General features: G+C 46.1%; 5 protein-coding genes across 5 annotated transcripts; 2 read left to right on the top strand and 3 right to left on the bottom strand.

The window, feature by feature from the left end:
- Window positions 1-205: 205 nt before the first annotated feature.
- DFJ58DRAFT_844145 (uncharacterized protein) lies at window positions 206-782 on the bottom strand (the record flags this gene model as incomplete). Its single annotated transcript, XM_041393044.1, has 4 exons — window positions 206-307; window positions 339-364; window positions 419-656; window positions 720-782. 4 exons carry the CDS (start codon window positions 780-782, stop codon window positions 206-208), a joined length of 429 nt encoding a protein of 142 aa, XP_041240596.1.
- An 825-nt stretch (window positions 783-1,607) lies between these two features.
- On the bottom strand, window positions 1,608-6,006 carry DFJ58DRAFT_853373 (uncharacterized protein; the record flags this gene model as incomplete). The annotated part of the gene is made up of 8 exons (XM_041393849.1): window positions 1,608-1,927; window positions 1,961-2,221; window positions 2,269-2,426; window positions 3,734-3,830; window positions 5,113-5,148; window positions 5,344-5,570; window positions 5,618-5,845; window positions 5,873-6,006. The coding sequence occupies 8 exons, from the start codon at window positions 6,004-6,006 to the stop codon at window positions 1,608-1,610; spliced, it is 1,461 nt and encodes a 486-aa protein (XP_041240595.1).
- An 81-nt stretch (window positions 6,007-6,087) lies between these two features.
- On the bottom strand, window positions 6,088-6,934 carry DFJ58DRAFT_33147 (uncharacterized protein). The gene is made up of 3 exons (XM_041379899.1): window positions 6,715-6,934; window positions 6,480-6,667; window positions 6,088-6,424 (listed from the first exon to the last, which is right to left on the bottom strand). Exons 2-3 carry the CDS (start codon window positions 6,625-6,627, stop codon window positions 6,186-6,188), a joined length of 387 nt encoding a protein of 128 aa, XP_041240594.1. The 5' UTR covers window positions 6,628-6,667; window positions 6,715-6,934; the 3' UTR covers window positions 6,088-6,185.
- Window positions 6,935-8,404: 1,470 nt separating this feature from the next.
- Window positions 8,405-9,797, top strand: DFJ58DRAFT_803543 (chaperonin 10-like protein; the record flags this gene model as incomplete). The annotated part of the gene is made up of 4 exons (XM_041390970.1): window positions 8,405-8,661; window positions 8,821-9,038; window positions 9,089-9,483; window positions 9,532-9,797. The coding sequence occupies 4 exons, from the start codon at window positions 8,405-8,407 to the stop codon at window positions 9,649-9,651; spliced, it is 990 nt and encodes a 329-aa protein (XP_041240593.1). The 3' UTR covers window positions 9,652-9,797.
- A 785-nt stretch (window positions 9,798-10,582) lies between these two features.
- On the top strand, window positions 10,583-11,927 carry DFJ58DRAFT_747750 (chaperonin 10-like protein; the record flags this gene model as incomplete). Its single annotated transcript, XM_041387549.1, has 5 exons — window positions 10,583-10,940; window positions 10,996-11,074; window positions 11,128-11,314; window positions 11,365-11,759; window positions 11,808-11,927. Exons 1-5 carry the CDS (start codon window positions 10,684-10,686, stop codon window positions 11,925-11,927), a joined length of 1,038 nt encoding a protein of 345 aa, XP_041240592.1. The 5' UTR covers window positions 10,583-10,683.
- Window positions 11,928-13,308: the final 1,381 nt, after the last annotated feature.

Genomic DNA, 13,308 nt, shown 5'->3' with positions numbered 1-13,308 from the left:
ATTCCCCATTTGATTGTCATCTCTACTCAAAGCACTCCATTGTGATCGCACGAAGTGCGCTTTGACATTGAAGCGCGCTTTCCGCACTTTCCGCCTTATTAACGCATTTAGGCGCCTTTAGCTAGCGCACTTCGCTTTTGGGTGCATTATTTGCCTCAGAGTCCCATTCAGACTTCGAGACCGAACCACTGGTTATAGGTCCCCCTCACCTTTCACTAGAGGAATCTTTCTCAGTAGCAATCCCGTTGGGACGACTTTCCACTTGTATCCAGAGGAGCACTTGAGAGCCCACTTCCCACTCTTCCCCCTAGCACGCAGCTATCATTCCTCGCCCTCACCAGGAATATGGTATATGACACAAGCCCTGCAATAATCCAAGCTATCATGAAAGAAAGCTCAAGAAATTTTTAAAACTTACTCTGGAGCATGTCCTCAGGTAGCTCAACAGTTTCCCAGCTGAACCAGTGCCGGCAAACCTCAGGTGCGATTGTACTGGATAATAGGGTATGGATCCTGTCAAGCATGGGCTTCTCTTTGCGCCTCTCAATGAGTTCACATGCACGGAGCGACGTCTGTATGACAGGAAACAGACAGAAGTAACCTTGATGCTTCTCAAACAAAAACTCGGCGCTGAGCTTGATCTTGAACTGCGATTTCTATGATCGTGGCGGCCAGATTATAACCATTAAGTCAAAATTCAGAATGAAAGTGATACTAACAAGTGCTCCATGTAGGTCAAGATAATTTAGATGGTCTAGTCCCTCGGGAAGCTGGAAGGCCATGGTAGTATGTAAGGAAAAGTTGAATGTGGTGAAAAGCGGCACAGTAATTATATAGTGCTACAAACTTACGACACAAGTGTTATTAAAACTGTGCTCCTTCAATGATCTGTTAGTAGATATGCACAGTCTTGGACAATCTTCATCATACAAAACACCTGTACTAAGATGAAAGGAAGCAAGAAAGTACATTATGGTTAGAGATCATGATACGTGGTGATGAACATTCATTCAGTTGAATCTATTCTATCAGTAGTGCTTTGACTCACGTAGTATTTCTGCATCTGGTCGATCAGCTCAAATGGAAGTTCAACCCCTAGTAGGTGCAACTTGAACTTCATAACTGACCAACACATTGATACTAGGCCTCAACCCTCATCATGCAACTACTACCACGACTCGACTCTCATCATGCAACTACTACTAGGCCTCAACTCTCATCATGCAACTACTACTCAGCCTCGACCCTCATCATGCAACTACTTACTAGGGCTCGACCCTCATCATGCAACTACTACGACGACAACTTGACTTTCATCATGCAACTACTACTACCACCATGGATCAACTCTCATCATGCAACTACTACTACCACCACGGATCAACTCTCATCATGCAACTACTACTACCACCACGGATCAACTCTCATCATGCAACTACTACTACTACTACTACTACTACTACTACTACTACCACCACAGATCAACTCTCATCATGCAATTATAATGTCTCATTTTCATATGTTCCTTTATTATCCATGGCATAGTTTCCCTCTTGTGTGTTCATCAGATCAAGATATATTGAGATTGTATCTAGTGTAGTACTTTATTATTGAATGCAACTAATTGTATCTTCAAAGTGTGAAGCTTCGTCACCCAGCTCATCATTCTCTTTGAGGTCTCCACTCCCTTCATCATCTTGACCCTCCTCAGTGACATCATATTGTGTAACCAGGATTGGGCTGCTGTAGCCTTTGAGTTGGCGAATCTTGTGTAAGCAACAGCGGTGGACGTTGTTGATGCAATGGCGGACTGAGTATTGCTTCCTCAACTCGGCAGCAAGCAGAGAGGATGGATCATCAGTAACCAACATCTCAATGACTTCAAGCATCTTTTTGTCATCATACTCAACCCAAGCATCAAGACGGCCTATCTCCACATTCAAACGGGTGATTTCCTAACGAGACCGGACAAGTTTAAAGTATTTGGCGCTCATCTCCCGAGTTTCAGGCACTGCCCATGGTTTTGCAAGAAAATTGTGATGAGAATATTTCAGAAGGGTAAATTCGCTGAGAGTGGCATATCCGACAACTTCTGCGTAGTCGAGGATAGGTCGAGGAGGTATTTGAAGTGGTGCCAATTTGTTGTACTTCTCAAGCACATTATGAATGGTAGCAGAGCAGCAAGTGATAGCTTTTGAGATATATTTACGCATTTTGTAACCTTGTAGTGAGTTAGCGTGATTCAGACAATAAAAAATATAATCAAACCTATCCCTGCAAGATTAGCTTTAGATAACTCAAACAAGCACTGGATGACTAAACCCTCCAGTTCCTCAACAATCTGAACAAACTGGCGCTCACGTGAGTATTCCAGTGCCGGAGTATACTCATGGTGCATAGGCGTCCAACATTCAGTGATGTCATGCCTTCATTCAAAATCCTCAATAATATTCATTTGTAGTTGATACCGTTGTGACAATCATATTGGCGCTAGGCATGTATACCTGCATAAGCCTTCAATAGGTGGACCAAAGTTATCCCTCATATTATTCACTACTCCCCTATCAGCAGTCTTCACTTGTCTCAGCCATAACCCTTGTCCGACGCTATTCCACACTTTCCTGCACTATGTGCGCACATTCCCGCAGCGCTATTCATACTCCCGCGACTTATCCGACGCTATTCCCGCGCTTATAGCACTATCAGAACTACCAGCAATGAGTCTATAGGAGCATTAGCGCTCGTCCGCTCTATCTACTGCTTGTCCGCTCTATCTAGCGCTCGTTCCCGCGCCTAGCGCTTGTCTAGCGCGCTGTTCTCGCGCCCTAGGATCCACCCGAAATGTCAGAATCCATCCATTGTCCATCCTACCTCATTGGTATGTAATTTGCCTTGCCTCGAGTTTGTAACAAGTGCTACAGTCTTATTACATGTATATCCTATCCCTTCCAGGTCTGGGATGGTATAGCTTACTAGTATAAGAAGCCTATGGTGACTACTTCAACATTACTTCCCTTCGACTGTATTTCCTTCACCTTAGGTTTTACTTAGAAGTAGTCACCTTTAGCTGCACTCTATGGCCCCTATTGGTTTACCTTGACTTTCCTTTACCCTTGCAATCAATACCTTGATCTCACTCACTATCCATTACCCTCCCTTGACTCAGTGTCCGCTTTCTTGACTTCCGCACTTTCCTGCACATTAGCACTCTATCTTGCGACGCATTAGCGCTCCACTACCGACGCATTAGCAACCCAATAGCAACCCAATAGTGACCATCTACTGACCCGTACTTCCGCTTTTCTCACGCCATAGCGCTCTATAGTTGCGACATACTTTCCCGCGCACTAGCACTGTATCTTGCGATGCGCTTTCCTGCGCTATAGCGCACTTTCAGGTCTTTCTATCTTAAGTTGTCCTTTGTAGCTTTTCCCTTGGGTCAAATGTTCTTGCTTTATTGTTTGCAAGTATAGCAGCATAGGCAGAGCTTAGACATATACTGGCTAAGTACCTTTACAAGTGCCTAGTCAGGTTGTGTTATTCACACTGTCGTAATGCAGATAGACACTGGGCTTCAACAGCTCTTGATTTCTGGTGAGTGCTAGCATTCAGGCCAGATGATGGGGTAAAACTTGCAGGGGTGTATGTGAGATAAGGGACCAAGGTCATGCTGCCATACGTTGACCTATATTTTGGGGTCAATTGACAAGATTGAGCAATGGAAATCACTCACTCCGCAACATGAAGCTTCTCGAGTTCTTCAACGTATGCTGCCACAATCGCATCAGACAGCGGTTCTTCGGCTAGATTACTGAGAAAGTCAGATTCTTCTTGTTGCCATCAGATGAAGTCGTCCTTAGTTATCAACTTTCAGTGAGGGTGAGGAATGATAGCTGAATGCTAAGGGGGAAGAGTGGGAAGTGGGCTCTCAAGTACTCCTCTGGATACGAGCGAAAAGTCATCCCAAGGGGATTTCTACTGAGAAAGATTCCTCTAGAAAAGATGAGGGGGATCTATAACTGGCAGTTCTGTCTAGAGACCTGAGTGGGACACTGATGCAAATAATGCACCCAAAAGCGAAAGTGCACAGATGAAAGGCACCTAAACGTGCTGATAAGGCGAAAGTGCAGAAAAGTGTGTTCTAATGTCAAAGCGCATTTCACGCGATCTCAACAGAGTGCTCAAGTCGAGGTGGCAATCAAATAGAGAACCAAGAGGAAAGATGGACGTGGCAATAAGTGCTTAAGGATGTCAAAGTGCCAAATGGAGGGAAAACTCATGGATTTTGATGGTCACTAGTGCTATACACTTAGATGGTAGTGGAACGGAAGTAAGTAACAGAAAAATGAACCTGCTGACATGTAAGTATGCTAAGCGAGTTCCCAGGTCTCGGAACCGAGTAGGGAGCACTAAGGTATGTGATGAGGTACTGTAAGTCAGGGTCCATAACGAAACATAGTGTAGGTACAAGTGCCTGTGTGACGGTATATGAGTTCTAGTGAAGAGAGCACGCACCAATGGACCTTGGAGGACTAGGACAGGACATGCGGAGGACAGGCGATGGATCCTAGGGAAGTGTGACGAAGTGCGATGTAACACGCTCAAATGCACTGGTACGCGCCAAAGCGCATATGCGCGTAATCAGGAAAGCGCAAATGAGCGATAGCAAGGGTCTGTCGACGCAAGAAGGCGAAGTGCTATAAAGGCGACTGCATAGGATGTGGAACACAAAAGGTGAAATGCGACTGTACCAAACACGAAAAACGCGACAATGTGAAACACGACAAACGCAACAAAACGCGAAATGCGACAAGTCGAATGCACTAAGGCAAAATGCGACAGAAGCACATTAATATTATGGATGCGTGACTGCAGGAATGTGGATGCGCGAAACACGAAAGTGTCTATGTGTGGAAACGCACCAAATGCGAAATGCGAAACGCGCTAAACGCAAAATGTGAAAGCATGTATGTCGTGTTTGGGGTGCATTGCAAAAATAGTGAGCGCATCATGAAGGGAAAGTGGACTGTACCCATATGCACCTGTGGAAACTCCAGTCTCTACATCAGGTCATGAATTCATCTAATAATCGAGTATGTTCCTCAATGATACCGAGTGCTTGCACATAATTCTCATGCAAGAAGCGGCCTACGTAAGTTTAATTAGAGGTGTACGATATCCTAGATTACATCAAACACTTACTTAACTCAGTGTACTTGTCTTGGTCCCACTGGTTGAAATGAAGGTCTATAAATTGCATCCAATGAAAGTGTGATGAGTGACAAACTGCGGCGCCATTAGAACTGGAGAAAATATGTTCACATGTTTCCAGGTCTTCGTTACCGAAGCCTTGGAGGTAAAGGGGATGATGGTGCAGCTGGCACCGGCGATTGTGCACATACCCATGAAAAGCATTGACTGCGACAATGAGATTCAGTTTGGTGGCAAGATTGCCAATGGAACTAGCAGCAATAGTTTTGTGCAATGAGCAGCCAATATCATGGCCAAGTCCTTGGTCTTGACCACAAACTTCAAGCAGCCAGTTCACAATGGCAAGTCCATACTTCACACTAGAAAAGAATAAAGTCAAATGTATATATTTAAAAGAAAGATGTACAGTTCACCGCTACGCTTCATCTCTGCAATACATTCCACGAAGCCATGCTGACATGCTAAGATGAATATTCCAGTCTGCTTGAAGACGGAGATCTTGTCCTCCTCCACAGACTTGGCGGCAGTCCACTTTTTGGTACAGGTAATATTCCCCCTCATCGAACGTTTGCCCGGCCGGTTACGGACATCATCACAAAACTGCTCAACTGTGGAGACAGGTATGAAATAGCGACTGTGAAATAAGCGTTAATCAGCGGACCCCAAACCATCCAGATGTTTGGCTGAGTGGTTGCTATTCATGCTGTGAAGTCTGCGTGGAATGAGTGGTGGTTCATTGGGTTGCTGCAGGAACATGATGTTAGACTCAAATATGCGAATTTGATCATTAGACATACTTCAAATGCACAACTCAGGCAAGAACCTTTGAGATGCCAGTCAGTGCCATCTCGGTTGAGCGCACGGTCCATCAATCGCCAGACCTCATGTTTGACTTGAAGGTAGATATCAAATGCTATTGTAAACTGCTCCCGCAAGTGGCGAGAATAAGTTACCTAAACCTTGAGTTATACATATTAATGATCAATAAACAAAACAAAAAAATGTACATTGTGAAGGGTACAAAGAACTTTAGTAATAGATTGAACGCTAAACGAAGATTGTCGCTGACAAATTTGATGGTAGAGTTCGAGACAGTGGAGATGAATAGCTACAGTGGGTTGCACTGGAGAGCAGCCGAGTAACCCACACTGCAGTAGCACCACATTGGCAGGTTCCCCAGGTCGTTGTAGAATATCTATGTTAGCGGTGAAGTCTATCACATTGCTGGCAGTGTTAGTGTGTACTACACGTGAAAAAGTAAAACATACCCATAACACCAACAGCAGCTACACCAAACGAATGGCCCTCTTGGTCACTGCTGGTCTCAGTCATGTTGTGTGCCCACCACATGTAAGCTTCAATGAGAAGGGGGATTTGCTCAGACCATGCAGCGTGGGCATGTTGATAGCGCTGCATTCATGTCCGCAAATCTTGGTGTTGATGACTTGTCACACCACTGTACTAGTTGTTGAGTGGATTTTGCAAAAGAAATAAGTAGCTCACCGTTGTTGCACACACATCCAGAAACATTCTGAAAATAGTGGGCCACTAGAAACTTCATGTAGGTGATCTTCTTCTTGCTGCCCAAGATCCTCATATTCAAGGGCAGTGTTATCATACTGCATGGAATCATCATGGTCTCGCCCTGATTCAAGTTGAGCGTCAGCCATAAGGGCACGAAAGTGTTGTGTTTCTAAAGTGTGGTAAGTATGACAATGAAAGGCAACTATAGTGCTACTCACGTCACATGTGTTCTGCTCGCCTGCCCTCATCCTCCAGCCTTTTGTGCTGTATTTGACTTAGTGAAGCCATAGTGGTATGAAGCGAGTTAGATGAATTGAGGACTGACATCTTCACCTGCAAAGAGGTCGACATGCGCTTGGAATGGTGCACGTTGCTGGCTGGTGAGGTGGGAGAGTGGACTGGGAGGGGAGGCACTGACAGTAAGCACTCTAGCTAGAAGATTAATAAGCGGGCAGTGGCAAGACTTACCAGTTAACTATTGTGTATGTTTTAGACCTAATTCAAAGAAATAATGGATGACATACCTTATCGAAGTCAATGCGCGAAAGAACCAAGAAAAACGAGTAAGATTTGAGCACGTTGATAGAGCTCGTCGTATGTGACGATGAGCAAGGTGGTTGAGACGACGTGGGAAATGATTGTGAGGTGGCGGGGCATTAGTCGGCAAATAGCGGCCACCGGTAATTCTCGGTAATTCGGCCACTCGGAAATAGGCGGATTATATCACATATGTTTTAAGACACTATTTACCGGAGGTATTTTATTTTACAAAGGGAAGTGCTGAGTGCTGCGAGAAGTACTGAAGTGCTGCAGCAGAAGTAAACCCTACTACTTAGTAAGGAAGATCCTATCGCATCAACGTTACTAATCAGTAGTATTAATGGTGACACACAGGTGGTACTGATGCATTACTGATGCATTACTACTGATGCCTGGAATGCATCAGTAATGCATCACTATTGCTTTGCTCCCCACTGTAGCGTTGATGCATCACTGCAGCGCTGCAACTGCAGCAAATTGTTGCATCAAAATGACACGGACGCCTGGCGCTCGGCTTGTTCTCAACTTCTCGTTGACTCCGAACACCGCGCTCAAAAACCCTCCCAGATCGCGCCTACGGCCGCGGTCTGGCAAAGCCAGACATTCCCCAGCCTTCGTAGTCAAAACCCACATCTCTCTCGACATCGTCTTCAGTACACAAATGTTCCGTCTGCGACCCATTTCCGAAGCTCACCGTTCATCCAACAGACTATTACTTCCCTTCTCTTATCTCCATTCATTCGCAAGTGCGCTCTCACAATCGATTAGTCGAATTCCCCCGTCCCAAGACTAATCACTATTCACTCAGTCATATACAGTGCAGCGTCAATACAAAGCCGGCATATCTTGGAAATTTTGTCAGAACTGAGATACACATGTACTTCCACCAATCAGCAGCGTGCGCTACTGAGGTCGTAAGCGTTCGTAAGCGTTCGTAACGCGCGTAAGTTAAGCGTTCATTTCGTCGTTTTGCAGATGTACTTACTAACACCTGTCATTTGACCAGTCATAATCATGAATAATCCATGATGCTTTCTTGCTCATCAAGAACTTTCAAATTGATTATATATAGGTAGCAAGGTCGGAAGGTCTCGAACCATCGTGACTCTATCCACCACATCTCTTTCACATGTCTCCTCAACAGAAAGCTCTTTTGCTTCCCAAAAAGCAGGGCGACTTTGAAATTGGCTCCCGCAGCATCCCCAGTCCTGGCGCTGGGGAGCTCTTGGTCAAGATTCACTCTGCTGCTCTGAATCCGGTTGACTACAAGATCAAGGACATGGGGCTTTTCGTGACCGATTACCCTGCCGTTGTAGGCATGGATATTGCTGGCATAGTCGAGGAAGTAGGGGAAGGTGTCGACAATTTCCGCAAAGGCGATAGAGTGTTAGTATGATAATTCTTTTCCTTGGGTTCGGCTCTGTATGCATAGGCTCAACCTTGTTTTACAGATTGGCGGATGGTAAATTCACTAACGACTTTGCTGCGTTTCAGCAGTATACCTTGACCGATGCGAGGTTTACAGCAAAGGTAAGTTACGAAAAGGTTCATTGAGCACATCGTCATCCACATTCCATTCCAGATTCCTTCAAGCGAATCTTTCGATAGCGCAGCGACTGTTCCTCTGGGGTTAGATACTGCGCTGGTGGGGTTGTATGGAAATCATTTTGGAGCTGGGTTAACCCCTCCTTGGGCGAAAAGCGTAGGCGAATCAAAGAAACCTATTGTCATCCTTGGCGGTTCTTCATCTGTAGGTTCATACGGTAAGCGTAGTGGGACTCGCCTATTCGACCACAGGCTGACAGTATTGCAGCTATCCAACTTGCTCGACTGTCAGGATTCTATCCTATCATCACTACAGCCTCTCCGAGTAATGAAGAACTTGTCAGGAAGTACGGCGCAACCCACTTTTTTGATCGCAACCTTTCCGGCAAACAACTGAAGGCCGCCATCAGCAAAATTACTGACAGCCCTATCGGAATTGTTTATGACGCCATCTCGTTGCCAGAAACACAATCTGTTGGATGGGAATTACTTGCAAACAATGGCACCCTGGTATTAACCCTTGCTGGATCAGTCAAGGAGGATGAAGGCAAGGGGCGCAAGGTTATCTCGACTTTCGGAGTCCCACACACCCCCCAAAATGTGGAACTGTGCAGCAGCTCGTGGGCTGTGGTCGAAAAGTGGCTTTTAGAGGGTGCTATAAAGGTTTGTTCTGCGAACATTGTTGTGGTTCTATGTCTCACATTTATGTAGCCGAACAAGTATGAGGTTCTGCCAAACGGACTTGAAGGTATTATTGGAGGACTGGAAAGGATGAAATTGGGACAGGTGTCTGGAACGAAGTTGGTCGCTCATCCACAGGAAACACAATAAACACAAGGTTGTCGACTTATTCCGCGATGCCGAGTATCACCTTGTTTGCATTGAGCTCAATGACAGGATATAATTGAGCAATACAATAGGCGTCACAATTTCTAGTATGTACTGGGCGATGTCGCGAGGAGAGCTCTTACTGGAAGTTTGAACATGTAAAGGGAAGGGACGGAGCGACGTGGTCAGTGCTCTGCTTGTGGTTGGCACGAGTTTAACACACCAAACGCATGGTTCGTGAAGGAAGAAATCGCAAAGAGAAGCTCCGACTTGCAAGGAAGCCGCCAAAACTCCTTGCACTCTCCCCGTGACTCAACGTTGGAACTAGTGAGTGACACAAGCTTAGTCAGCCACTCAGTAGGCTTTCAAGTTGCAGTGCTGAGTGGTACATCGCTTTTCACCAAAGTTTTTGCCTTGCCCGCGACACGCAGGGCCGCAGGCACACAGTTGCGGATATACCGCTCCCACATCAAACAGTAGATTACATCTTTGTTGCCTCATTCGAACTATCCATCTTCAAGCTTCAGACGTTGCAGAGGCAGGATCCTGGATATGACGAAATCGATCTCTCCAGGTTGTCTGCAGGTGATAAGCTAGTGCCAGACAAACTTCATAGACTGCAATACAGACTGTACAATATGGACCTTGGACCACAGGAAGGTGATAGTACCCTGTACTATCTTTATTTCAAATATTTGTGCTACACGCCTCGTCGATTCCCCTGTTGCCCAGGGAGTGGAGTAGGATTCCAGCATGCTACCCATCCTCGAAGAGACCGTAACAGACCTACACAAGACTCCTGCCATTTCTAGCGTCGCATCTCATGCGCATTGCATATGGCGTCATTCCGCAGGGCAGAGCTTGTTATTAAGCTGATGCTACAGGAAGTACTTACTAACACCTGTCATTTGAGTCGTAATCATGAATAATCCATGATGCTTTCTTGCTCATTAAGAACTTTCAATTTATTATATATAGGTAGCAAGGTTGGAAGGCCTCGAACCATCGTGACTCTATCCATCACATCTATTTCGCATGTCTCCCCAACAGAAAGCTCTTTTTCTCCCCAAGAAGCAGGGCAACTTTGAGCTTGGCTCACGTAGCATCCCCAGTCCCGGAGCTGGGCAGGTTCTGGTCAAGATTCAATCTGCTGCTCTGAACCCGGTCGACTACAAGATCAAGTACACAGGGATGATTGTGACTGATTACCCTACCGTTCTGGGCACGGATATTACTGGCATCGTCGAGGAAGTAGGGGAAGGTGTCGACAATTTCCGCAAAGGTGATAGAGTGTTAGACCATTGTTTTCTTTGGGTTCGGCCCTGCATGCTCAACTTTTGCATTCAGATTGGCGCATGGCAAATTTGCTAATGACTTCACTGCATTTCAGCAGTATACCTTGACCGCTGCGAGCTTTACAGCAAAGGTAAGTTATGAGAAGGCTCATTGAGTACATCGTCAGCTACATCCCACTTCTAGATTCCTCCAGGCGAATCTTTCGATAGCGCAGCTACTGTCCCTGTGGGCTTAGATACTGCGCTAGTGGGGTTGTACGGAAATCATTTTGGAGCAGGGTTAACCCCTCCTTGGACAAAAAGCACCAGCGGTCACGAATCAAACAAACCTATTGTCATCCTTGGCGGTTCTTCCTCTGTGGGTTCATACGGTAAGCGCAGCGGGACTCGCCTATTCGACCACAGGCTGACAGAATTGCAGCTATCCAACTTGCTCGTCTGTCAGGATTTTATCCTGTCATTACTACAGCCTCTCCGAGCAATGAAGACCTTGTCAGGGACTACGGGGCGAGCCACTTTTTTGATCGCAACCTTTCCGGCAAACAACTACAGGCCGCCATCAACAAGATTACTGACAGCCCTATCAGAATTGTTTACGACGCTATTTCGTTGCCGGAAACACAGCCTGTTGGATGGGAATTGCTTGCAAACAATGGCACCCTGGTATTAACCCTTCCTGCATTAGTCAAGGAGGATGAAGGCAAGGGGCGCAAGGTCATCGAGGCCTTCGGGAACCCACACGCCCCCAAAAATGAAGAGCTGTGTAGCAGCTCCTGGGCTGTGGTCGAAAAGTGGCTTTCAGAGGGTACTATAAGGGTTTGTTCTGTGACCATTGTTTTGGATCTATGTCTCACATTTATGTAGCCGAACAAGTATCAGGTTCTCCCGAACGGGCTTGAAGGTATTATTGGGGGACTGGAAAGGATGAGATTGGGACAGGTGTCTGGAACGAAGTTGGTTGCTCATCCTCAGGAAACACAGTAAATACAGGGTTGTTGACTTATTCCGTGATCCAGACTATCACCTTGTTTGGATTGGGCGCAACGACACGATATAATTGTGCAATACAATAGGCGTCACAATTTCTATGTACTGGGCGATGTCGCGAGAGTTCTTATTGGGAGTCCAAGATGTAAAGGCAAGGGGCGGAGCGACGTGGTTGCTCTGCTTCTGGTTGGCACGAGTTTAAAGCACCAAACGCATGGTTCGTGAAATTTTGAAATCGAGTGAAGGAAAGAGAAGGTGCCGACTTGCGAGGAAGCCGCCGAAACTCAAGTGGGGGGACCCCTAGGCCGCTAGGCGACACCCATTGCTTATTAGTCAGCCACTCAAGGCTTTCACTAGTACTAGTGGTGCTCTTCAAAGCTTAAGAAGCGCTCAAGCTTCATCACTTCTTGCCTTGCTCGTGACATGCGGCAGGCCCACATTTTACAGATGACTCACACACCTGGGCCACTCCAACATCAAACAGCGAATGGCATCTTTGTTGTCTCATTCAAAATACCCACCTTCAAGCTTCAGATCTCAGACGTCACAGAGACAGGATATAACGAAATCGATCTCTCTGAGTTGTCTGCAGGTGATGAGCTAGTAGCAGACGAACTTCATTAAACTGAAACACTGACTGCACAATATGAACGTTGGGCTGTAGGAGGGTGATAATACCTTGTACTATCTTTATTTTATTTGTATAGCATATGCCACATGCCTCGTCGATTCCGCTGTTGCCCAGGGAGTGGAGCAGGATTCCAGCGTCCTTCAAGAGACCGTAACACACCCACACGAGATTCCTACCATTTCTAGGGTCGCATCTCATGCACATTGCATATGGCGTTATTCCGCGGGGCAGAACTTCTCCGACTCTCACGTTATACGTAGAGGAGGTTCATACCTCTAATTCCTCACTGCCAGCTCTTGCAACCTTAATATTAATGATTAATCTCATCTGCTATACAGTTTCCGGCAAATCCCACTTACCACTCGTATCACACTGGTGTACGCTGGCTGCCATACCCTCATGGACAACTGCTCTAAATTTGTTAACCAGTGCTAGAGACGCTTTCGTATCTGAAAACCTTATATCGTGTTATAGCGGCAGGTAATTCAAACTCCAGATGATGGCAAACGCCAGACACAATCATTGCCTATCATTCACTTTTAGGCTGTGATGGTACAATCCAGTGTCGTCTCTCTACATTGCTGTCTACGTCCTCGTGTCTCACTTGTGTACTTCAGGGTCACACAATCTGACACATTCGGCCGCACAGGCGAGTTGTGAGACACTGCCGTGACCAAATTATGATAGCGCATACGGATTCACGGGGTCCTCGCTATGCCTGCTACACCACCCCTGTGTGTCACGCGG

The sequence above is a fragment of the Suillus subalutaceus genome (assembly GCF_016647625.1).
Source record: "Suillus subalutaceus strain FC151 chromosome Unknown DFJ58scaffold_104, whole genome shotgun sequence".
Lineage (NCBI taxonomy): Eukaryota > Fungi > Basidiomycota > Agaricomycetes > Boletales > Suillaceae > Suillus > Suillus subalutaceus.
The sequence above is the reverse complement of the archived record's forward strand: the minus strand, read 5'-3'. Positions and strand labels throughout refer to the sequence as shown.

Excerpts from the sequence above, each read along its gene's own strand:
- DFJ58DRAFT_33147 (XM_041379899.1), bottom strand. The coding sequence starts at position 6,627 with ATGCAGCGCTATCAACATGCCCACGCTGCATGGTCTGAGCAAATCCCC. Across the intron at positions 6,425-6,479 it reads AGCTGCTGTTGGTGTTATGG|ACTTCACCGCTAACATAGAT; the intron begins GTATGTTTTACT and ends GCAATGTGATAG.